This window comes from Vulpes vulpes, chromosome 9 (assembly GCF_048418805.1).
Source record: "Vulpes vulpes isolate BD-2025 chromosome 9, VulVul3, whole genome shotgun sequence".
NCBI classification, from domain to species: Eukaryota; Metazoa; Chordata; class Mammalia; order Carnivora; family Canidae; genus Vulpes; species Vulpes vulpes.
The window spans coordinates 35,623,084-35,649,536 of NC_132788.1; the positions used below are offsets into that span (position 1 = coordinate 35,623,084).

General features: G+C 38.0%; 3 protein-coding genes across 4 annotated transcripts; 2 read left to right on the forward strand and 1 right to left on the reverse strand.

The window, feature by feature from the left end:
* Positions 1 to 584: 584 nt before the first annotated feature.
* SKA3 (spindle and kinetochore associated complex subunit 3) lies at positions 585 to 24,674 on the reverse strand. Of its 2 annotated transcripts, none has more exons than XM_072719802.1 (9): positions 24,471 to 24,674; positions 21,156 to 21,217; positions 20,883 to 21,048; positions 17,322 to 17,733; positions 13,818 to 13,903; positions 9,974 to 10,059; positions 7,840 to 8,043; positions 6,464 to 6,594; positions 585 to 2,734 (listed from the first exon to the last, which is right to left on the reverse strand). In XM_072719802.1, exons 1-8 carry the CDS (start codon positions 24,571 to 24,573, stop codon positions 6,466 to 6,468), a joined length of 1,248 nt encoding a protein of 415 aa, XP_072575903.1. In that variant the 5' UTR covers positions 24,574 to 24,674; the 3' UTR covers positions 585 to 2,734; positions 6,464 to 6,465. The 2 variants fall into 2 exon arrangements, with proteins under 2 accessions (XP_072575903.1, XP_072575904.1); XM_072719803.1 differs by lacking the exon at positions 585 to 2,734 and adding an exon at positions 6,193 to 6,296 and having other exon boundaries at positions 24,471 to 24,639.
* On the forward strand, positions 2,529 to 5,252 carry LOC112918604 (cytoskeleton-associated protein 2-like). Its single transcript, XM_025996653.2, is given in 5 exon segments — positions 2,529 to 2,730; positions 2,733 to 2,809; positions 2,811 to 3,915; positions 3,918 to 4,308; positions 4,977 to 5,252. Coding segments are annotated over 5 exon segments (2,031 nt in total). The 3' UTR covers positions 5,233 to 5,252.
* A 51-nt stretch (positions 24,675 to 24,725) lies between the features above and the next one.
* MRPL57 (mitochondrial ribosomal protein L57) lies at positions 24,726 to 25,933 on the forward strand. Its single transcript, XM_072719804.1, has 2 exons — positions 24,726 to 24,797; positions 24,952 to 25,933. Exon 2 carries the CDS (start codon positions 24,957 to 24,959, stop codon positions 25,263 to 25,265), a length of 309 nt encoding a protein of 102 aa, XP_072575905.1. The 5' UTR covers positions 24,726 to 24,797; positions 24,952 to 24,956; the 3' UTR covers positions 25,266 to 25,933.
* The last annotated feature ends 520 nt before the right edge of the window (positions 25,934 to 26,453 follow it).

Genomic DNA, 26,453 nt, shown 5'->3' on the forward strand with positions numbered 1-26,453 from the left:
AGCAGCTCCCGAAGTCCTAGAACTGGCTCTCACTGACTTGATGTGGTTATATGCCCCTCACTAACGCTGCTTGGTCAAGCCTGGAGCTAGGTAGGCTGTAAATTCTGCAAGGAAAATTAGAATATTGCTTTTCTTTAAAGGGCCAGAAATGGTGGACAAACCTCAAGCATCTGGGGCATATGGATGAGAGGGTGTTAGGTAAGCAGAGTGGGCAAGGAGAGGTTTCTTAGTGTGTATGAAGCCTCACAGCAGGAAAGAAAAGGAAAGTTGGCCCCTGCGGCTAGAGCATAAGTTGCAAGAGAACTGTGAAAAGTAACCTAAGGTCAGATTATATAGGGTCGTGTAGGCTGTATTAAGGATCTTGGATTTCACGGAGACACTGCAAGGGTTTAAGGGTTAAGCAAGGAAACAAGTGCAAGATCCGAACACTTGAAGCTTGATAAGCTGGAAGCACCGTAGTCTTAAGTAACAGAAACTAGGATCACAGTAGAGAAGTGGGAATGGTCGGGGAAAGAAATTTCGGACAAATGGGGTTTGGAGGGGCATCACAAAACAAGCTGGGGATACCAGCAGACAACCAGAAATGTTTACTATAGCATTCTTTATTTCCCATCTTAAAGCACCCTTTGCTCCTCACCCCACCACCCCTTCTCTTCAGTCCACTGCAGACTTCTGTCCCTAGGTCCCCATCAAAATTAATTAATGCTGCCAGTAACATCAATTTTGCCAAGTCCTGCGGTCAGTTCTCTTAAATTCTCAGCAACGTTGACAGAATAGATCACTCAACTCTCCATGATATATTTTCTTCTTGCTTCACTGGCCTCTTCTCCACCTCCCTTGCTAGGCTGCTGTCTCTTTCCATCTTCCAAAGTTAAGAAAACTCCAAGGCTCAGTCCTGAGTTTGCTTTGTTCTGCCCCTCCCTCCTCAAGCCTCACCGGCTCTATGGATGTATGTGCATGTAGCTATGGAAATCAGCCAACAAGAGCTTGGTGGCAATTTGGAGTTGACCTATATAAAGCTGACCAGAGCTTTATTTATTTATTGAAAAATAAAACTAAAAATCTTGAAAATGATTGTACACCATACTTAAGCAAATATTAAGTTATAAACACAGTAATTTCTAGAACAAAGGATTAAATCAAGTTTTGTTTTAATGACAATTTCCTGACAAGATGAAAAGACCACGATGTGACGACAGCTCTTCACAATGGACTTTGAAGGCACCATCATAAGAGAGTAATCTTTATTGCATCAGATTTTCCAAACCCAAGCCTTTGAAGCACCTTGTCATGATACTCGCAAACTGTTTCTTTTCAAATTTTTAACTGGTCTCCACAATAGGCTAGGGAGGGTCCTCATTTTCCCTTTGGAGCTGCCAAAGCAACAACAATATCTGCATGAACTTAGAACTACTTCCTGCTTATTATACTTAATTGGGAAGGATCCTGGGCTCAAGGGACAGGGCAGCCTGAAGCTTTCAGAGGGCTCGAGAGGCAAGGGTCTCCTGCCTCCTGGGCTCTTCGGTGACAGTCCACAGAAGGGCACCTGGCCCAGAGAGATCATCAGAACCTTCTAGAGGCTCAGGTCTGTTGAGTGGCCAAACTAAAGAGGTCAGTGGCCATGTCGTGGAGATTGCTGATCTGAAAGGATAAAACTGACACAAAGTAAAATACTAGGAGTAAAAATAAAATCAGACATCCTGACAGGGTGAGTCTCTGCTTCCAACTGTCAGACCTGTAGTACAATTACCCAGACCTGCAAATAAATGCCTCCCTTTTCCTAAAGTTACTTAAGCTGTCAACTGTAGACAACCGTATTAAAAGTGCTTTGCTGAAATAAGTGTGAAAGGCTCTGGAACAGTTGTGAGAGGAGATAGGATGAGGGCAGAGTCAGAAATCAGGGAAGCAGCCCAGCTCCAGCCGATGGCAACGCCACCTTGCCAGGAGAAGCTTGGGGTGGCCCTGTTGAGTAATAGTAACACTTAAATTTTTTAAATTATTTACCTTGTTTCCTAATATTGCTCAACCATTCTGCTAGATTAGGCAGGATAAATGTAAAATCAAATAGTAATGATCTTTTAAAAACTGAGTAACTAAAAAACTGAATAACTGAGTAAGACCGAGGTTAAACTAAATCACATTTTAATAAAAAGCATATTACAACAGCGGTGCCTAGCTGGCTCAGTAGAGCATGCTGCTCTTGTTTGCAGGGTTAGGAGTTCAAGCCGCACGTTGGGCATAGTGGCGACTTAAAAAATATATATCATGTTCATCTTTAATATGGGTTGGTTTTTAAAAAGGGAGGAACATGTAAGGAAATGTGAATAACAAACTAAATCCAGCTCTGCTTTCATCTGTATCTATTCAGTGTCTACAATGAGAGGATCCACTAGAATTTCTGCAAAAAGATACAATTTTTTTTTAAATCAAGTATAACTAACAGACATCAACAAAACAAATAACAATACTATGACGGTATATTTTTAAACTTATAGAATAGGCAGACGTGTCCCGCTCCGCTGTTGGCGATGAGCGGCCCAGCTGTGCCCCAGGAGCTGCGGCTGCCCCCGAACCAGAGAACTCAGCCTGCGTTCAGAGAACAAAAACAAAAACTCAAGGAAGGGATGTTACAAAGAAAAACGTTTTTTGCATATTAACAGGAAAATCATATATCCAGTAGTACAGGCCAGAAAGTGATGAACTCTGAAGGCCAGATCCAGGAAGAGACAAAATTCTGAAATTCAAAACAAAAATGGCTGGTGAAGAAAATGTCAGTAGACTTCCTGTGAACAAAAATAATATAACTATGGGGGAAAAATTGTATTCCTTTAAGACCTTCTAATGAATTAGCCAATTTAACAATGATAACTGACACACATAATTTGTAGGATAATAATCACACAAGACAGTCGGTACCAATTGAAGATGGCCCTCAAAGTCAACACATGACATTGAGCCAAATGTTTCATCTTAAAAACAACAGTAAAAAGAAACAAATATCTACAGAAAAACCAAAGCAAGATGCTAACATGCCTAAGAAGCTTGTGCTTGGGTCTTACAATGGTCAAATTGTTAAATCTAAGATTAATTCATTTAGAAAGCCCCTACCAGCCAGAGATGAGAGTTCTGTAGCAACAAAGAAACTTTCAGCTACTATCCCTAAAGCCCCAGAGCCTCTGCCCGCAGACACCAGCAGTTTGACAGTGAGAAGTCACAGAGCCCCAAACGTGATGACCACCACTCGACCTGTGAGCACTGCCTCTCAGGACAGACGGCTGGTGCGGCCTCCTATCAGAAGTCACTGCAACAGTGCTCAGGACCCTGTGAAACAAGGCATCAGGAGAACTGCCAGTGTTACAATCCGGAAAGGGCCTCAGGAGAAGGAATTACTGCAATCAAACACAGTTTCATCTAGTGCCAAAACCAGTTCTCAGGATGTGGAGAGAAAGACGACAGTGTCAAGAAGCCTGATGTCCAAAATTGTAGCCAGACCTGCTTCATCTTTTAACATCAGACTGATCCAGAAGTCAAAAAGCATTGACCCTTGCAGACACTCTGTAGCAAAAGCAACTATTGATAGATTAATTCAGCCCAAAGAAACAGCAGAAGAGAGAAAAGCTCGTCTGAGTGAGTGGAAAGCTAGCAAAAGAAAAATGCTAAAAAGACCTCCTAGCTCAGGAGTTACCCAGTCTGAGCCCAAAGGGCGAAATGAAAAATCATCTGGGTCCTTCTGGACTACCATGGTAGAAGAAGATGAGCAAAGATTATTTACTGAAAAAGTGAACAAGACATTTTCTGAATGCCTAAATCTGATTAATGAGGGATGCCCAAAAGAAGAAATATTAGTCATACTCGACCTGATTAAAGATATTCCAGATGCTAAAAAACTTGTTAAATATTGGATATGCCTTGCACTACTGAACCACTCGCAAGTCCTATTGAAAATATCATCACAATCTATGAGAAAGCTATTTTGGCAGGGGCTCAGCCTATCGAAGAAATGCGACATGTAATTGCAGATATTTTAACAATGAAGAGCCAAGAAAAAGTCAAATATGGAGAAAATGTTGAGGCTTGTGCAACCAAGGAATACATCCAGGATGTCAGCAGTGAAGATATAGGTGTTAATCTAGAGTCAGGAAAACCAGAAACGGAAAAGAAACCTAGAAATGTGGCATTTCAAGATGATGAAAAAGAGCAAGATGACAAAACAAAATATCTAACCAATGATGTTAAAACCCCCAGTGCAGAAACTGGAGGGAGTTGCTTAATTAAATATAATGGGTCTACTACACCATACCTACAAAGGTAAACTTTCAAAATGTACGTTGTGATTTGTTTTTATGTTTAGGAAGAATAAATGCGGTACCTAAACTTTAGCTTCCAATTAGAACTACTGTTAATAAAAAGGTTTTAAACAAATCAGTATCACTGGGACACGTCACCTCTTCTTTTTTTCTTTTGAGAGAGAGAAAGAGTGTACAAGTTGGGGACAAGAGGCAGAGAGAGAGAGAGAGAATCTTAAGCAGGCACCACACCCAGCACAGAGCCCTCTTACAGGCTCGATCTCACAACCCTGAGATCATGACCTGAGCCGAAATTAAGAGTCAAATGCTTAACTGAGTGAGCCATCCAGGCACCCCTGGACACTTCACCTTTTAAAATACTGTATTTGCTTTGCTTTTTCCCTAGGTATTGCCATTTTGTAAAAGAAAACTTTGGTATCATTTTACTTTAATGTCTGTATGCTATTGGTAATAGGTCTTGGAATTGAGCAATTAGCCAATTGTACAGATATACAAGAGTCTACTGTAATGACAAATAGAGAAACCAGTTCCTAACTGGTTCTTTTTTTTTTTTAAGACAGGCAATCACATGATTGCAACTTACAAGTTATAGTATGATAAATGATATTGGAGAATAAAGTGAAAATGTTAATGTTTTTTAACTATGGGAATGATTTTGTGTCTTTTTAGTATAAAAAAGAAGATACAGTTTGACAATACAGATTTTACATTTAAAGAGCTAAAGTTTCTAACACCAGTTAGACGTTCTCAACGTATTCAAGAGAAAACTTCTAAATTGCCAGATATGTTAAAAGACCATTATCCATGTGTGTCTTCACTGGAGCAGTTAACAGAGTTGGGAGGTGAAACTGATGCTTTTGTATGCCGTCCTAACACAGCCCTATGCCCGATGTACTCAGAGACTGGAACAGCACAAGAGAAATAAAGCAACGATCAGTAATGGGACTTTTATTGTTCTGGGGTTTTTGTTTGCTTGTTGTGGCTTTGTCTCTTAGAAGTTGGCCAAGTACCTAAGTATTCATGGCAGTAAGCTCTTTTACTGATGTTCACATTATAGCAGGAGTTGCCTTGTCAATCTCAGCAGAGGGAGTTACTAAGAAAGTTAAATTTTGTCAAGTAGTTCAAACCTGTTTATATTCAAGGAACATAGTGATCATAATGTTGGCTTCACTTTTAATAGTCTTAAATTGTTAGCTATTAAATATAAGTAAATGTGCATCATCAGAAAAGGTATTCTAGGTAAAATTTATATATTTATCTGGACATGTTCTTAAAATTTAGAATATACATGCCAGCCTTTAAACAGAATACTGACTCTACTATTAAGTCATGTCCGTTAAAACAGGATAGTTATGTACAATTAAGTCTTCTCTCCACACATAAATATCACGTGTAAAATTGCCTTGTAAGTCTCCAAACTATCCTCTATCAATTCTACAGTTTCAAAGAGTCAGTAGTTTCAAAACTGTGTAATATAAATGTGCTTGAAAATCCTAGTCTTTTGTTCACTCATTCCATTTGTATAATGGCACCTGTCTTTGGTTCTATTGTCTTATGCTCTCGAGAAGATTTTTATTCTTTTATAAACTATGTACCTAATGTTGATTAAATATATCTGTATAGGGATCCCTGGGTGGCGCAGCGGTTTGGCGCCTGCCTTTGGCCCAGGGCGCGATCCTGGAGACCCGGGATCGAATCCCACATCAGGCTCCCGGTGCATGGAGCCTGCTTCTCCCTCTGCCTGTGACTCTGCCCCTCTCTCTCTGTGTGTGTGACTGTCGTAAATTTAAAAAAAAAAAAAAAAAAAAAAAAAAAAAAATATATATATATATATATATATATATATATATATATATATCTGTATAGTGATGATGAAAAACAAAACAAAACAACAACAAAAAAAAAACTTATAGAATAATTGGGTTTGGATTCCCAACGATGTCTTCCAGCTTGCTCGTGTAGGAATCTGAACTCCAAGAATAACAAGCTCTACATCAAAAGAGAAACAGGCGGTTAACCTAGCTGGCAAATGTCAATTAAGAAATTTTCACTTCCAAAAAAAAATTTTTTTAAAATTTTTTTACTACCATCTGAATGTTAATTTTTAAGTGTTCTCCTCAAATAACATAGGTAATTTCTTTAGAATGGTAACATACCTTCACCAGTTTTCTTTGTTGCCAACACCTCGGATGTTTGGTCCCTCATATTTAGTGAGGAACCCTTTGCTGGATGGCACAGCTTTCACTGCTACAGGAGTTGTTAGGTTTGAGTTGTATTTTGATAAAATCTGAAATAAAACATATTCCTTTTAATCAAGTCATTGGAACAAAACAACAAATTTGGAAGGTCTTAAAAACCATTCAAGAAAAGCCATGCAAATTTAAAGATATGGGTTATTTGAAACAATTTTTCAGCAGCACAGAAAAGATGGGAGTTATTAGAAATTGAATTTGGATGTGGAGACTTGATTTCTAAAGCCTTCTAAAATGTACTCTAAGATTAACAGGAGTAAGCAGTAATGTGTCCCTGAGAGCAAATTAGGCCTTTACAATGTTGTTAGGTAAAATATATATAGGAAAGAGGCAAAATACATGCTCAAAAGAAAGACCAGCTATTAAAAATTATAAAAAGAAGAGTCTGAAATATCAGCTATGTTTTTGATACATAGGTGATACATTAAATACAAGGCATCCCCCCTTTGGCATAGAAATAAAGAGAAGGATCAACCACCGCAAAGTGGAAACACCTGATAACTCCTATTAAGACAGAAGATGCTTACTCCACTTCTTAAAGTGCCCAGCAAAACAAAGAGAAAAAGAGGGTAACAAATACTTTCTTGATTATCACAGGGTGAGTCCATTTTAATGGCATTTAGGTATTCTTCCAAGTAGTTTCATCCTTCCCACAGCGCTCCACAGGCTAGGTCAGTTGCTAGAACAGTTCTTAACAATTCCACTTGCTTAAGTCATACTGCCGAGCTCTCTAGCTTCTATTAAGGGCGGGACGACTAGTGGTTATTTAGTAGAGCTGGCAGTTGGTATATAGATCAGTAGCAGACTAGAGGTAAATGATGTACTAAGAAATCAGATATGCTAACATTTAAATCAATGCTTCTAAAACCAAGGTCCAAAATGTCTCAGGTTCAAGAAACACTGATGTAAGTCATTCGTGATACCCTATCTGGAGAACTGTAGGTTAAATGACATTTCTGATTTTGCTAGCCATATCTTCAATGGAAACCACAGTCAACAACATGGCAATCACACTTGAAAAATTATAACAAAATATTCTAAGAATACATTTTAGAACATGAAGTTAAAGAGGCACCATGAGTGCATAAAAGTATGATGAAGTCATGAGCCTGTGCTGAGCTCAGAACATAACAGCACAGAATTTAAATTTTCTCAGTACACAAACCAGCACATTCACCCGATGAGAAATAAGAGAGTTTATACATAGCTTTAGCTCCTTAATATAAATATCAAATTTTGAAAAGAATGTATCAGAGAAAGAAATAGCCAGGAAAAACAACCTGGAGAATATCTTCTGGAATAGTAGTTACTTCTGGAGGTGTAGGTGTTCTCAGCAGATTCTCATAAGAAGAAATTACAGGAGAAGAGGGATCCGCAAAACTCTCAAAACACTTGTCTGAATTTAAAACTAATGATGTACAGTCTTTCACTTCCAAATCATTTGATGAACTATTTGTTTTTGATAATGGATAATTTATGGATCCCTATTGAACAAAAAAAACCACATTAATTTATGATATAAAATACAATAAACAAAATTATTAGTTTTAGTTCTGTTGCACAAAAGTGACACAGAAGTAAGCACAAAAATGACCTGTTCTTCCTTGACTGATTATTAAAGAAAACTGAGAAAACAAAGAATGGCATATATAGCACAAAATACCATGCTTCATTACTAATAACGGCTGAACTACAGCTTGATATGAAAACTAAATGGCCCTGACTGAATCAGATTTATAACCTTTATTTTATAAGATTTTATTTATTTATTCGTGAGAGACACAGAGAGAGAGGCAGAGACATAGGCAGAAAGAGAAGCAGGCTCCATGTGGGGAGCCCAATGTGGGACTCGATCCCAGGACTGCAGAATCACAACCTGAGCCAAAGGTAGATGCCCAACCACTGAGCCACCCAGCCGTCCCTGAATCAGATTTAGATAGATTCACCCACCCAGTTTCAGGCAACACTAAGCTGGGCCAGGTGAGAGTAATAACACAGGTGAGCAAAAGTGTTAACCACATGCCCTTACTCAAAAGGGAGAAAGCCCATCTGAAATAAGCTTAGCATGCAATACCTGCTAAACTGACCAATCTAGTAAATCTCACCTCTCCAGGGTCAGAGTTAATAAAGAACAAGTCACATCAGTCCAGTGGACTGGTGCCTTCCACACTGGAATACAAGGGGTGGATTACTTGTAAGAGGCAAGTACTAGCAGGCAATAACCTGAGAGATACTTCAACTGATTTGAATTTTGTGGGTCTATAGCTACACTGTCCAATTTAATAGCAATAACCACAGAGGGTTAATTTTAAATTCATCAAAATTTTTAAAAACAAATTAGCTCCTCATATACTACTCACATTTTTTAAAAAAAGATTTTATTTATTTATTCATGATAAAGAGAGGCAGAGACACAGGCAGAGGGAGAAGCAGGCTTTATGCCGGGAGCCTGATGCGGGACTAGATCCCAGATCCCAGGACCATGCCCTGGACCAAAGGCAGGCCCTAAACCACTGAGCCACCCAGGGATCCCCTACTCACATTTTTTGTACAGCCCAGTCTGCTGCATTGGTTGTCTTAAGTGTTCATAGGGACTTTAAAAAAAGGATGAGAGTGTGCCTGGGTAGGTTAAGTGTCTGCCTTCAGTTCAGGTCATGATCCCGGGGTCCAGGGTTCAAGTCCCACATTAGGTTCTCTGCTCGATGGACAGCCTGTTTCTCCCTCTCTTTCCGCCTCCTACTCCCCCTGCTTGTGCTTTTTCCCTCTCTTTGTCAAATAAATAAAATCTTTTTTAAAAAAGGGGTTGAGGGTGATGAGGTACAATTACAATAAATTTGTTCATTGAGAAATATTTGGAAAAAGCATAAAAATTACCCATAAATCTATCACCGGGAGATAATCACATCTGGTGTTTTTCTATCCATTCTTTTATTTTTTTTCCCTGCAATAAAGTATATTGTGTGTATTTGTATATCCATAAGCATGCATGTCACTTTCTATCATCTGTTCTTTAAAACATATACTTCAGTGTATTTAGCTTCTTTGCTACCACTTGACATTCAGATTTTTCCAATTCTTTGTTCCTATAAATAATGTTGTTCCTTCCTCTATAGCTTCCTTGTTATAATTCTTTGTGCCAATGTGCCTTAGAATAAATTGAGATATGGTTAAAAGGTATGAAAAGTTTTAAAGCTTTTGCTGTATGCTGCTAAATTCCCCTCCAGAAATACATAATACTTTTTTTTTTTTGTAAAAATACTCTTAAAGTCTCCACTAATCTAAGTCTTTTTTTAACTAAAGTACAGTTGACATACAATAGTCTAAGTTTTTAAAACAGACTGTTTGAATCTAGAAATAGTAGTGTATATGAGTCATCAGGAAAAGATTAGAACTTTCAATGTTATGGAAACGTACCAAAGTTGTACTGTTCTTTGTAGAAGGAATTTTCAAACCAGGAGTGCAGAATGTAGGTGCCAAGGGAGAATTTGTAGAGTCGGCATCTAAGAGATACAAACAATGGCATGGCATGGAAATATACATTTGAAAATAAAGTTGAAATAAACATTTCAACTTTTAGGTTATAATCTTAAGTCAATATAATTTGTGCACTTTATTTTTGATAACAAGAAACAGCTATAGAGTGTGCCTGACTAGACAGGAAGAAACAGAACTTCATATTTGCTTATCTGATTATCATCAGTACTAATAAAAGTTTAGCAAGGCTGCAGGGTATAACAATATATAAAAATGAATAGTTCTAGCGAATGAGCAACAAACAAAAATATAATTTGAGAAAAAATATTTTGGGGAGTGCCTGGGTGGCTCAGTCAGCTAAGTGTCTGCTTTCAGCTCAGGTCATGATCCCAGAGTTCTAGGATCGAGCCTTACATCAGGCTTCCGCTCAATGTGGAGTCTGCTTCTCCCTCTGCCTCTGCTGCCACCCCACCCACCCACGCTTGTACACTTGCTCTCACTCTCTCAAATTTTTAAAATCTTAAAAGAAAAAAAAAAACACAATTCTTTTTTTACATCAACAACAAAGAAGACACCTACATATTAAAATCTGTATGATCTTTATGGAGAAAATAAAATTTCTGAAGAAGGAAAAGAAGGAGGAAGAGGGCAAAAAATCACCTGCCTTCTAAGACATCAGGATTTATTCTAAAGTCATAACTGACCATCAGAACTTTTAGAAAGAGATCCCAGAAACAGAATCAGACATTTGAGACCTCTAACACAGTGTCATAAAAGTAATCTTAAAAAAAAAAAAAAAAAAAAAAATCAAAGAGGGGCGCCTGAGTGGTTCAGTTGGTTAAGTGTCTGACTCTTGGTTTCAGTTCAGATCATAATCTAAGGGTTGTGAGATCGAGCTCTGCATTAGGCTCTGTGCTTGGAGGGGAGTCTGCTTGAAGATTCTCTCCCTCGACTCCTCCCCCTCCTCACACACTCTAAAACAAATGAATAAACCTTAAAAAAAAAGTAAACGTTAAAAAAAATGATCAGACTGGCAAAATTTTATGAAGTCTACAAATCATCAAGTGCCGGAAAATGAGTAAGAATCAGAACAGCTGCTCTAAGGTAAGGTAGCAAGTTAGCATTTTCTAGAAAACGGGAAGATGTGCATCCCCTCTGATCTAGAAACTCTACTCCTAGATGTAACACTTGTGTACAAGGAACAGTTTCATTAGAGCACTGCCTATAACAGTAAAAAACAATTACTCCTTAATAAGCAAATAAATAAATACAAAATGACTGATTCATACAACACTTAACAATTAAAATGGATGAACTGGATTCACACGGATTGAATGAAAAAAGCGAGTGACAAAATATAATTTTGATGTTGCAACTTAAATGAAATTTTCAAACAATACAGTTCTTTAGAATAATCATCACTTTAGGGGAAGAAGGGAAGGGGATTATAATTGAGTAGGGATTTAGCTTTTTGTATAAATGAAGAGAATGATGGGAAGCAAATACACTAAGATGCCAACATCTACTTAATCTGAAATGTTCATGTATATACCCAAGCCCCTGGGATTCTAAAACAAGCACAGACAGAAGGCATGAGCACAGGCTTTAACCAAGGAGGCAGTGAAATGAAGCACAGTGTATCAAGCCGAGAGCCTGGAAGAGCGTGAGGTCTGTGAAGCAGCAACTGGAAAACAACTGCCCCCTGGTGCCGGCTCCAGGGGAACAGGATGAAGTCAGTGAGGCTAAGAGAAGTCAGCTAGGCTAATGGTAAAGTCTTCAGAAAAAAAAATTGAAAATCAGAATATCAACTCCACACAGCCCAGAGTTGTGGGTTCTGAGTTCACCCTACATGTACAGGAACCCCGAGTCAAGCAGTTCACCTAAAAACCTGGGTGCAACTGGCCAACAGTGAGGCCTTGGTTGAGGTGAGCATGGAACAGCTACACAGGACAACCCAGGGCTTACAGAACTTCCACAGAAAACAGCATCATCTGAAGAGAGGTTCACAGTTAAAAATTAAAAGCCCGTAAGGAAACGCACCTCCGAGAAAGAGAATCAGAGCAATAAACAAAAGTATCAACATCTTAAACAGTCTCCAGATAGAAATGTTTCAAATATTCAAAGAGATAAAGGAAAGCACAGAAATCATGAGCCAAGAGAACAATATTATGGAAGGGAAAAAAAAAAGGAGCAGTCACATTTGAAAGAAAGATGTAGGGATCCCTGGGTGGCGCAGCGGTTTGGCGCCTGCCTTTGGCCCAGGGCGCGATCCTGGAGACCCGGGATCAAATCCCACATCGGGCTCCCGGTGCATGGAGCCTGCTTCTCCCTCTGCCTGTGTCTCTGCCTCTCTCTCTCTCTCTGTGACTATCACAAATAAATAAAATTAAAAAAAAAAAAAATGAAAGAATGATGTATAAACAGAAAATGTAGTCACTGAAGTAAAAATTCAATAGATTAATAATTTAGACTCCGTGTAAGAGAAAAATAGCAAAGTGAAAGAAGGTTCTAACTCAAGCACAAAGTAGCATAGAGAAAAGGAAGGAGAAGTTAACAAACCCAGAAGACTGAAGAACAACATTCTAAAATATATCTTAAAGGAATTCCAGGAGAAAAAAATTGAGGAATTACAGAAGAGGTAATTTTATTCAAGAGATAATCTCAGAGTATTTTCCAAAATTGATGACATGGGTCCTTAGTTTGAAAATCATACCGAATTTTAAACATAATAAATAAAAACAATAAACAGGGATGCCTGGGTGGCTCAGTGGGTTGAGTGTCTGCTTTCACTCAGGTCATGATCCCAGAGTCCTGGGAGTGAGTCCCGGGAGCTGAGGGGAGGGGGACACGGGGCACGGGGCGGCCATCCCTGCTCAGCCACACTCGTGTTCTCTCGCTCTCAAATCTTAAAAAAATAAAAATAAAAATAAATAAAAATAAAAATAAATAAAATAAAATAAAATAAAAATAGTTTAAAATTAGAGAAATGCAGAATATCAAAGATAATGACAAAAATCTTACTGACTACAGGAAGAAAAGACCAAAGATCTACAAAGGAAAGCAAATCAGATCCACAGCACTCTGTTCATCAGCAATGGATACCAGATGACAATGACATAATTTCTTTATAAAATACTGAAGTCAGCTGTCAACCTATTGTCTATATCCAGCTAAATTATTGCTCAAAAATGAATGAAAGAGAAAGAAAAAAACATGTCTTCAAACACAAAAGCAGAGACGACTACTCACAGACTAGAAATACCATCTCTGAAAGAAGTGCTGAAGGATGTGCTTTAACAAGAACAAAACTATACCCAGAAGGAATGAGTGAGATCTAAAAAGCAATGGTAAATAAAGAAAATGGCAAACAAGTGACTAAATTTTCATAGGTATAGACTGTAATAATGGTAACTTTTGCAGGGGAAGAAGAGGGTCAAGCCACAATACAACAGAAACTCACTTAAAAAAAAAAAAAAGATTTTATTTATTCATGAGCAATGCAGAGAGAGAGGCGGAGACACAGGCAGAGAGAGAAGCTGGCTCCATGCAGGGAGCCTGATGTAGGACTCGATCCCGGGACTCCAGGATCACGCCCTGGGCTGAAGGCAGGCACTAAACCGCTGAGCCACCCAGGAATCCCCAGGATAGTACTTTATAAACTCAATGTTATGAACTGAGAAGATGCAGAGGGGCTATAAGAATGTCTAAGATGACAGAATAATTTTTGTAAAAAGATAATCTAGAAGGAGGATAGCTGAGAAGTTAATGTAATTGTTACACTTACCACTTTTTTTCAAATCCTGGATTATGATGCCAGGAGTGGCAAAGAAATTATTACTGGTCACTGGTTCTGGTCCTATCACCTCTTCACTGGTGTGATTCATAAAGAAATTTTAAGATTAAAAAATAAAGGTTAATATTGAATCTCTGTGAAAAAGTTCAATTTTACTACATATTGTATATTATCAAGTCTGGACAAATGTTCAGTTCTGTTTTATGAAACAGAAGTCCCATGGAACTATTCTTTTTTAAAAAATTAACATATACCCATGACTCAAAAAAGGTTATGAACCACTTTGTATTGACAGGTGTGGCTCAGAAGTGGGTTAAGACATTCTGACTTAAGGGTATACCATAAATTTAACTCATTAGTTCAAATACAGGAATTATAGCTCATGGCTTCAAAACCATCAAGTGGAATTTTGCAACCAGTTTACAGATATAAGTTAAGAACTTGTCATTTTGGGGGGCAAATGGGTAGCTCAATCAGTTAAACATCTGCCTTAGGCTTGGTTCATGATCCTAGGGTCCTGGGACTGAGCCCCACATGGGGCTCCCTGCTCAGTGAGGAGCCTGCTTCTCCCTCCTCTCTGCCTGCTGCTCCTACTTGTGCTCGCTCTCTGTGAAATAAAATCTTAAAAAAAAAAAAAAAAAGAGAGAGAGAACTTGCCATTTTTTTAGACTAAAAAGACTGATCCTATCATCTAGTTACTAAAAATATTCTAGCCAATTACCCAGATATCTGAAATAGTTATAAAGACGAGTGTCATCAAATACTATAAGTTGGTTCAATTAACCGATTGTCCTAGCATAATTTACTGAACATTCTTAGTTCAAAAACACCTTCTTATATATAAATTATATAAATTAGAGTTGGTTTCTGGGCTCCAGTTTAAAATTAAAGATTTTATTTATTCATGAGAGACACAGAGAGAGAGAGAGAGAGAGAGAGAGAGAAGCAGAGATACAGGCAGAGGAAGAAGCAAGCTCCAGGCAGGGAGCCCAATGCGGTACTCGATTCCAGGACCCCAGGATCACGCCCCATGCCGAAGGCAGGCACCCAACCAGGGAGCCACCCAGGGAGCCACCCAGGTGTCCCTGGGCTCCAGTTTAAGTCTATTCTATTAGTTTTTTTTTATTATAGCTTTATATATTTTCAATATAAGAAGGTCAAATTCCCATATTACTATTTTTCATTACTTTTTCAAGCTACTCCTATTTTTATTCTTCCAAATAAATTTTAGAATCATTTTATCAAATATCCCTTTCTCCACCTTAAAAAAAAATCCTAGCAAGGCTTTATTGTAAATGTATGACATCTATAAATTAATTTGCTGTGATTAAACATCTTATTAGCAATATCCAATAAATTCAGATGAAGAAAAACATAATATTCCCTAACTTCCCCTTCACGAAATTCAGAAATGTTCTATGGTTTTTATCATATAAGACCTTTATCTATGACTGATGTTGGTATTTTACTTTTTTGTTTCAAACATGAATGGATTTTTTCTACTTTGTGTAGCAATTATTAATAAAATATAGGAAAGCATATTATTTTATATGGTTATCTTACAATTATATAAAACATATCTTCTATCAGCCTCTTTCTTGAAGATCTAGATGTGAGTTTCTTGAGTTGCCCACATACAAAACATGGCCTAGACATACTTACTGGCCAGAGTATCAATAATTACATGAAGTGATAACAGATAGCTCATTATTAAGTGATATATCCAGTTTATCATGTTAATGAAGTATTCAATTTAGAGTTTGATCAAGCTTTTTAAATGAGGGATGAGTGTCAAATTTTATCAAATTCCTTATTGGTATCTATTGAGATTACCCTGTTATTATATCATTAAAATAATGTATTTTATGAGTTGCTAAGTATTAAACTATCTTAGCATTCTGAGGATAAGCTTAACTTGAAAGTTGCCCACTGTATTTTTAATATTCTGTTAATTCAATCTGTTTTTTTAATTGGGATTGTACATACATGTTCATAAATTAGATTGGCTATAGCTTCCTTTTGCGTGCTTTGTCAGTATTTGTATCAAGGGTATGTCAATCTCATAAACTAAACTGCATTTTTCTTATTCCACTTTCAGAAGAACTTTTTTTAAGTCTATACTCCAATAAAACTTTATTTACCAAAAATAGGCAGCAGGCTGGATTTGGCCTATAGCAGTAGTTTGTAGACCTCTGATAATGACAGTTCTTTTTAAAGGGAATTATTTTCATAGCATCTCATTCTTAAGGCAATTTATAACTTCGTTATCCATTATACCACACTGACTTTGTGTGGTAAGCAGAATGGGAATGGTTATATACATATTTTACTAGTGAGGAAATGTTAAAACAGGTTTCATGAATCTGAAGGTGCTGGGACCCACAATAGAATGTATATCTCTTCCTCATAAAAATAACTTTATATATGAAATATATATGTTCTATGAAATTATGAAAGGATTCATCCAGAAAACCATCTGTGCTCAGAGCTTTTTGGACTTAGTTCTCTAATAGCTTTTTCCATTTTCTTCTCTGACTTTGGTCTATACAGGTTTCCGACTTCAAGTTCATTTTGATAGCTGTGTATTATTTTCAAAAAATTTTCACTTATCTGAACTTTGCAAATTTTCCCATACATACTCTGTAGTATTTCTAATAACTTAAAAAAGAAAAAATATAGCCCTTAGTTCCTAATTTTGTTATTTGCATTTATGTTTAAGTAAGAACCAGTTCTTAGATTTATCAACTCTAAGCTTCTAAAAATATTTTCTAATACATTTTATTTTATCTTTGGTGTTTATTCCCTTCTCTTTGCCCTACAACTGTGGGGTTTTTACTTGACTAAGTTGAATGTTTATTTTCCTTCTTTAATAATTACAGTTCTGAAAGATATGGATTTATTTTTAGCTATTGCTTGGCTGCTTTAATACAGGGTATTTTCCCTTTCGTTGTAGCTCTTTAAGTACTACTTCCACGCTATTCACTACCAATTTCTTTAGTTCAGGACAAAACTGATCACAGAGCTTCCGATTCATATTAAAATACCCACGCTCAAGCACCTCTACTGGGTCCTCTAAATCAACCTGGAAACACATCCACCTTTAACCCAAGCTGCAGGTATTCCTGTCTTCATGTTTTGCCTGAGATCAGCAAAAAAATAGAAGTCTTTGATTTAATCCTGGACTCCCAACTGTTCTGTTCCCACATCTCCATGCAAAATCATTCAGAGGTTCTTACTGATTCTACCTCTTCTCTACCCCGCCAAATGCCATCTGTTTTCAGGTCTGTATTACTCCTATAGCATCTAACTGGAAATTCAAGAGCTCACACTTTGCTCACGGAATTGGTGATTCAAGAAGTTTGAAATGTGAAGTATCTGAAAACCATTCCAAGCAAAGTTACTGTCTGAAATATCATTATCTCTTCTAGGAAAAGTCAATACATACAAAAGATTTAGAAAGTTAGATAAAATGTGCCTTTTATGAAAGTGGCTTACCTTTTATTCTTCTTCATATTTTTAAGTCCCATTGTGTAATCTTCATTTAAACACACAGTATAGTCAGAAATACCAAAGTGTTCTAATTTAGGAGTTACACACTCAAAATCATCCATCTTTAGAGCACATTTTGGCGTTTTTAGTTCTTTAACTAGTGACTGTTTGGAAGATGGAGTTAAATTTTTTGGCTCTTCCTCATGGTTGTTTACTGCCTGTGGAGGGTTTGGTGGAACTTGGGATATCATGTACCGCTCAAGTCCAAAATCAGAAAGTTGCGGACTCCGTGGAGACTTCTCAGAACCAGAAGTGCTTGGAATAGCAGGATCAGACAGATTGTCCTTCACGTCAGTCATCTGAAAATTTTCATGCTTCATAGACTCTGATTCAGAGTCCATGATTTCTTGTTCATCCACTGTGAGGAAAAACCAAGGAGGTCATCATATTTTGGTCAAACATCAAACCACAAAATCCCATGTACTACATATATACAAACAATAAAAGACAGATCTGTTTGAAATGTCCCAAGACAGCAAAAGTCCTGATTCCCTGCTTAGTCTCTAAAGTTTTGTTTCAATTGTCTCTTTAGGAAATTTCTGACATGTATCTCTCATCTAGCCATATTCCATTTTGATGACATATTTAAGAAGTAAACTAAAATGTTAAAAGATGAAAAATCAATGCAAATAAAAGTCCAATATGCTTACTTCTCCAGTTATACTGTGATTTACCTATCTTCCCTAATTGTGGAACCATTTTATCATTTTATGACATTACAGAGTGGAATTAACTGTGTTCTAGATTTAACACAAAGTATAATATTATTTTAGATTTTTCATTTAAAAGAAGTTAAATGAAAAGACTATAAGTTAAAATGAAAAGACTGGTACACCAAGATAAGTTTTTATCCTTAGTCTGGAACACCAGTATCAAGAGCCTGGTTGAGGAAAATAAAAGGAGAGTAACAGAAAGACATAAAGTTTCTCAACCTGGAATAGGTTATATCTGGCTCCAGATCCCAGATGCTTAACCACACTGAACATTTCAGACTAAATAATTTAACAACTGTGCTTTTCCCCATAATCTTTTTCCATTTCCTGCATACATAAGTGGTTAATGAATTTGGTGTGGGACCCAAATTGCAGTTAAAAGGTCTGAGATAGCACCTATGATGCCAAAAAGAATCCAAGAAGGAGAAATACTAGCTTTTCATGTGAGACAAGAGAAAGTCATAGAGGATAACCAGAAAGAAGTGGATCTGGCCAGAATCTGGGCAGAGATTATCTTAATAAACGACAGGGTTTCAGTGACATAAAAGGTATGGAGACTGGAATGGGTGTAAGAAAATGCTGAAGGACAAATGTAAAATGTGTAGCATGAAGTGGAAAAGAAAAATGAACCAGTATTAGAAAGGGCACCAGAAAGGAGGAGACAATGGAGGGTGAGATGAAGAGAAAAGACAATGTGTTTAGAATCCCCCATGGAACAGGCATTTGAATGTTTCATTCCATTTAATTTTCATATTAACTGTTTCAAGCATGAAGTATCTCAGGATTTTTTCCCCTCATTTTTATAAATAAAGATACCAAACAACATTTGGGAAAATACTCAGCTGATAAAATTTACAGAGCCAAGACTTGGGATCCCTGGGTGGCTCAGTGATTTAGCACGCCTGCCTTCGGCCCAGGGCGTGATCTTGGAGTCCCGGGATCGAGTCCCACATCAGGCTCCCTGCATGGAGCCTGCTTCTCCATCTGCCTGTGTCTCTGCTCCCACCCCCTTCTCTCCGTGTCTCTCATGAATAAACAAATAAAATCTTTGAAAAAATAAAGAGCCAAGACTTGGACCCACATCCTTTGATTCCTAATGCTGCCATTTGTTTAAGGAGAGAGGAAGTTAATACAAAGATCTGTTTTAGATGACCTTGAATAGATACCATTTTGTTGCCAAATTGGAAACATCAATTGTAATAATTGCACATATTGAAAGAAATGGGAAAAAAAATTTCTCCAAAGTTTGTTTGTTGCATTCTTTTTAAGAAGAAAGTATTTGTACTTTTCTTGTTATGAACTAGAATGTAATTTTGTAAGTCTGGTAATGACTGTTTTTGTTTCTGTTCACTCACATCTTTTAAAGGAAGGTCTATAGTTAAAATGGAGTCTATCAGACATTGGTATAGATCCCTGCCAAAATCTTCTGGATCCAAAGGAATAGGAAAGGGATAAATTTAGGCTGTATATTTCCTGGGCCAGCTAAGAGATCCAACAGATTGGAGGAAGTGAAGAGGATCATATTTTTTCTTTAAAGGTAGTGTTTTCTTTGTTTTGACTGAAAACAGGAAATGAACTAGAATTGGGTACTATTTTTGGATGCATGATAAACCAGGACATGTTAAATATGGAGTAAGAACCATTAAAAAAAAAGTTACAGACTTTGGCTTCATGGCTTTTGGCCCTTGGAAGAGCTGCTAATTCACTGAGTTCTGTTTTGGCACTGTGTTATTCTGAGAAATGTTATAAGGGCTACCAAAACCCTATTCTAAACTTGTATTTTATCCCAAGGCTATTGTTGATGAGATTAACAAAATCATCACCATTATCTCTGCCTCATAGTAAGGTATAATCAATCCCATTTTGAAAGTGAGGAAAAAGCAATTCAGAGAAATTATCCAAGGTCACACACATGTAGTAACTGGGGGAGCCAGTACTTGAATCCACAGCTTGTCACACTAAAGTAAACTGAATTCTTTCCACTGTACCATGCAGTCTTGTTTATTATACCCTCTACACATATCCTCAATATATATTTGTTAATTTAATTAATGGTTTACTTACGTACAAAGATCGTTCTCTTAACAGAAACAAAGACAATGAAGCATATTGAAATCTTAGGTATGGGCCCAACAGTAGTTAACACTGGGTGATTAACATGCCAGGTACTGTTCCAAACAAATTTTTATCTCATTCAATCCTTCTACAGCCTCAGAAGTCGATATTAAACATCTCCACTTTACAGATGGGACACTGAGGTATAAGGTTAATAAATAGTAAGTGGTCAAAGATAATACAGCACTAGCTGTATTAACGGTGGAATTAGAGATTTGCATTTAGATAGTTTGGCTCTAAATTCTAAATCACCATGCTATACTAACCTTCATTAAAACTACAGAACTTAAAAAGGCCTTTATCAGTTTATAATGACCAAAATTTCTCATTCTACAGAAGAGAAAATTGAGAACAAGAAAAAGGAAATACCAAAGTTTAAGATTAGTCTCTCACCTATATATTGGCAGAGGTGACTAGAAACTAGTTACCTAATATCATGTAGATTTACCTTATACTCTCTGTCATCTAGCAATTTGGAAAGAAAACCAAGGACTATCTTTGTTTTACACCACCAAACAGCATCCAGGCACAGTGTTTGATGAATAAATGATTATACATGACAGTCACATAATGGCAGAGCCAGAACCAGAAACCATGGCCAACCCTAGAGTAGTCATATTTAATCATGCTGCCTTCCTTAATACTAAAACAAATACCATAAAATGCAAGTTATTCACACCTGAATTTTTCTTGTCACGTGGATTATATCCATACTTCTGGAAAAACTCTCTTATTTTCATGATATCCACTGAATTTTTTTTCATCAGTACTTTTGTTGCCTTTATGAAACCAATGCTTTCTTGACTTTCCAAACTTGTTTGATCAAGAAGAATACTGACATCATCCTTTTATAAGGAAAAGAAGTACATTATAATTTATCTTTTGACTAAGTCTATTTAGATTTTAAAAATTATGACACAAAGATGATAAATTAATATTGTAGAAGCAATACCTTTAGAGTCTGGACTTCTGAATGAAGGTCATGTAAAATTCTCATTGGAAAATCTTCACAGTCTTCAATATGAATAGAGAAAGGAAAAAGTGCAATAAGGAAAAGGAAAAAGAAAATATAATTTAGTATTGTTTCTTAGAATTATAAAGTCCCTGTATATATTTATTCATAATTTATTTCTTGTCAATTACAGGAAAAAAGTGTTAAGGCCTTTCTTTTAAAATTTATGAAATTACAACATATATACAGAAAAGTACAAAAGTCATAAGTATATAGCTCGATGTACTTTGAAAGAAACATACCTATATAATCAGTACTCAAATCAAGAAGGAAAGAAGGGAAGAAGGGAAGGAATAAGAGGAAATGTAATCCTACCTAGCAATTTTTTTAAGGTGAGCACTTTCTGGTTCCTAGTTTTAAAATATTTGCCAATGACAACACTTTCATTTTCTTCTAGGTGCTTTTATTGTTTGCCTTTTGCATTTAAAGCTACAATCCACCTGGAATTGATGTTTTTATATGGCAAGAGGTAAGGATCAAGATCCATTCTTATTTTCTATATGAGTGTCCAACTGACCTGGCACCATTTATTGAAAAGACATCCTTCAACACAGTGTATTGTCGTCTTTCTTCTTAATCAGTTGTAATATGTATAATATTTATCATGTAAAAAGTTTTAAAAATAATTGTATTTCTCTTTCTAAAATATGCCTCCTTTGAGGATCTCCATTCACCAGTTAAAAGTTGACCACTTTTCATTTGGGAAATGCAAGTTAACACAACAGTGATTCTTCACACCCATTAGAATGATTATAATCAAAGTCAGAAAATAATAAATGATAAGGATGTGGACAAACCACAACCTTCATTCATTGCTGGTAGAAAATGTACAATGGTCCACCCACTATGGAAAACAACTTGGCAGCTCTTCAAAAAGTTAAATATAGGGTTATCATATGACCCAACAATTCTACTTCTAAGTGCATTATCAAAGAACTGAAAACATTCAGTTGACTCAAAAATTCACCCACAAATTTTACATATAGTCACATGGCTAAAAAGTAGAAACAACCCAAATGTCCATCAGCTTATGAAGAAACACAATGTGGCATGACCATATAATGGAATATTATTCAGCAATAAAATGGAATGAGGTACTGATACATACATATGACATGAATGAACCTTGCAACATTATGCTATAAGTCAATCCCGAAAGCCTACAAATTGTATGGTTCCTTTTTTTAAGATTTTATTTATTTATTTCAGAAAGAGAGAACAAACAGGGAGGAGGGGCAGAAGGAGAGAGAACCAGACTCCTTGCTGAGGAGGGAACCCAACGTGGAGCTTGATCCTAAGACAGAGAAAATAGTGACCTGAACTGAAGGTAGGCGTTTAACAGACTGAGCCACCCAGGCACCCCTATATGGTTCCTTTTGTATGAAATATACAGAATATGCAAATTTATACAGACAGAAAACAAATTAGTGGTTGCATAAGGCTAGTGTGGTAGGTGGAGATGGGATTATGGGGAGTGGATATAAACAGTCACGAGGGTCTCTTCTGAGGGTGATTAAAGTCTAAACTTACTATAATGGTTGCATGACTGTGAATATATCAAAAATCATTGAATTATATCTTTTTTTTTAAGCGATGATATATTTATTTTAGAGAGAAAGAGCACAGGGGAAGAAGGGGCAAAGGGAGAGGGAGAAAGAAAATCACCAGACTTCCTATTGAGCTTGGTGCTCAATGTGGGGCTCCATCCCATGACCCCAAGATCATGACCTGAGCTGAAACCAACTCAACCCACTGAGCCACCCAGGTGCCCCTAATTGTATTCTTTAAATGCTGAATTTTACAGTACGTGAATTTTAGCTCAGTAAAGAAGTTTAAAAAGTCCATTTAATGATTCATCACTGTGATCATAAAAGGGTGAAATTGTTTGGTGGTCATTTTCTCTATCACAATCCCATATTTTCTGTGACACATATTAGCCACAAATAGAAAAATTATTCCAACTTTTTCTTATAAAACCAGAAGAAAATGCAAAATTTGTGTACACAATTAATATGGTAAGAAGGTAAATTAGTGCAAGCTTTGTGGAAAGCAATTCAACTATATACCAAGAATCCAAAGAGGGACCTCGCTGGCTCAGTCCCTTGAGTATGTGACTCTTGAGCTCACAGTCATGAGTTCAAGCCCCACATTAGAAATGGAGCTCACCAAAAAAAAAAAAAAAAAAGAGAGAGAGAGAGAAAAAACAAAAAATAATAAAATATTAATAGTGGTATCCTTGAATCATTGAGTTATAGCAAATATTTATCTCCCTCTTTCTACTTTTCCACATCTCATTGTTGTTTTATATATTGTTTCACATATTATACTAAAAAGAATAAACATTTTTAAATGGCTGGAACACTATTCATAATTTTACTAAAGTAAAAGGAGTCTCTGCCTACAGGGCACAGTATTTTAAGGCAGATTACAATTATGACATTTATAAAATAATCTCAAAATCTGAACTACTCTTGAAACAATTTCTTAAGAAATTCCTAACACAAAGATTAATGGTTGAGAATCCTGTTACACTTATTTTTTTAAAGAGCAGTATTCAGGGGTGCTTGGCTGGCTCAGTTGCAAAAGCATGCCGCTCTCGATCTCGGGGTCGTGAGTTCGAGCCCCACCTTGGGTGTAAAGATCACTTTAAAAAAAAAAAAAAAGAAAGAAAGAACGCAGCAGTATTGAGTACTAGTGTTTGTGTCGGCAATACGGTTTGCTGGGGCATACAGGCATCACCTGCAACTGTGGATCATTTGGGTGAGACAGTCACGATGGATGTAAAGAGCCCTGTTAAATAACTGCGTTTTGTTTCACTTTAATTATACTATATTTTTATCGATAAATACCCATGATACTGTGACTGACATGAAAGCAATACGCGTAGGCATAAATTATTGTATGCATTACGAGCTCAATCCGCCAATTTACACTGTTAGCCTATGCTGTTCCTCCTCGCGGCACAGTAACAGCGTGTTTCATTATTTGAGGAAAGCAAACCAGCTGGGACACAGAACTCAAAACAGCCACAACGTACTTGAGGGGGCGTAAGAATAAATGATGACAAAGCGGCAACGGTCACCTCGGGACTCTGCTAACGACAGACACCCGGCATTTTAACAGGCGTACCACCCCCATTCCGTAGTCTTTCGAGGCAGTCCCCGCACTGTGCACACCTTCACCGCAAGGCCGAGCCGCCCCGCCGCTCTCCCGGCTGCGGACCCCCGACCCTGCCCGCCCGCCCGCCCCACTCACCGCTCTCCTCCCCGTCCAGCGCTCGCTGCAGCCGAGCCGTCTCCCTGTCTAGTGTGATGGCCAGAGACCGCAGTTTCGCGTGGAAGCTTCGGATCAGGTCCATGGCACACCTGAAGCAAATACAACCCGCCGCTCGGCTCGCGCCCGCCTCCGTTTGAATCCCCGCGCCGAAAGCGTCTCTGGCTGGGCGGAGTCCTACACTCCTCTCTCGCGAGAGCTGAAGTCTCGCGCTTATGGGCACGGAGCTTCCGGGGGGGGGCGGGCGCACTTCCGGGGTCGTGCCCGCTGGCTTGTGGAGGCTGTGCCGTGTGTTGGGGAATGCGGTCGGTGAGTTGATTGGCACATTTCGTTGTTTCGGGAGTTCCCCCTTATTTCCCCGTAGATCCTATTTGGGCTCCCCGCTTTTTTTGGGGTGCGGTGTGCGTTCTCGCGGGTGGCCGAGCGCGTGGCCATTCCGTGTGCGGCTCTGCCCTTTCCGCAGGTGCCATGTTCCTGACGGCTCTGCTCCTCCGCAATCGCATCCCCGGCAGGCAGTGGATCGGGAAGCACCGGCGGCCGCGGGCCGTGTCCTTCCAAGCGAAGCAGAACATGATCCGCCGGCTGGAGATCGAGGCAGAGAACCAGTACTGGCTGAGCACGCCCTACCTGTCGGCGGAGCAGGAGTACGGCCACGCGGCGGAGCGCAGGGCGGCGGCCTTCGAGGCCATCAAGGCGGCCAAAATGGCCAAGTTCCCCCCGCACAGGTTCGTGGCGGACCAGCTCGACCATCTCAACGTCACCAAGAAGTGGGTCTGATCCGGAGCCACGGATTCACAGGGCGGCCACCCACCTCCTGACCCGATTCTGGAACCTCTGAAGAGCGCTCACTTGAGAGCTTTTGGAGCAGGCTTAGTGAACAGCAGACATGAGTGTGTGGTCTGCGTGTGGGGTGTATGGGGCTCCAAACTCTGTATAACCCAGCCTCTGGCGTAGTGTTTCCTTTCCATTACCCTAATAGGAAGATACAGGTATTTCTTAGGCCACAGAAGATACAAAGTGTATTTTGGATGAAAGTTTAAAAAAAAAAAAACTACAAACTGTGCTTAAGTGTGAGGTACTTGGTGGAGGCTTACCTTTTGTCAAAAAACAATTGCCTAGACGAAAGTGGGAAAAACTGAGCTTTTTCAGTTAAACATACTCCTAAAAATAGGATTTTCTTTTGGGATTGCTACTAAAAGTAGACATTTACGTGAAGTAAAAGATATTCATCAGAACTGCTACATGAAGTTGTATTTTTGAAAACCTCTTTTCGGGTACCTGGGTGGCCCAGTCGGTTAAGCCCTGCTGACTTGGTTTCCCCTGAGATCCAGCCTGGCCTAGGGCTCCCTACTGGGGTCAGAGAGGGTCTGCTTAAGATTCTCTCTCCCTCTGCCCCTCCTGCCACCTCAAACAAATCTTTAAAAATAAAAAATTTTTTAAAAATACCTTTCTGGAATGTAATTAATGAACCTTATAGTCTACCCCGAAGATGTTTGTTTTTTCAAATTTACCTTTTTCAGTCAGGCACTTTACAGCTATTACCAAAAATAGTAATCCTATCACCTGGGGCTGTTTTACATGTGAGGAAATACTTAAGAAACTTGTCAAAAATCATACCCAATAATGAGTGTGTCTTGGATTTCAATTTCTGTATAATCTAGAAGTCGTAACTACTATGTATACATTAAGCAGAACATTTTCAAAACACATAGAAGAAAAATAATTCAATCCCATTACCCAGAGATAAAATAATTGTCTTTTATACATTTTTTCTTTTAGTCTTTTTATATGTATATGCTTTTTGAACATATATTGAGTCTATATGGATAAGTAGAATTTAGAGCTAAATACTAACACTTAAAAGATCTTGATGCATATTGCCAGTGGCTTTCCAGAAAGATTGTAAAACAGCAAGATCAATGGATGAGAGTGCCAGTCTTATTTGCCAACACTGACTCTTCTCTT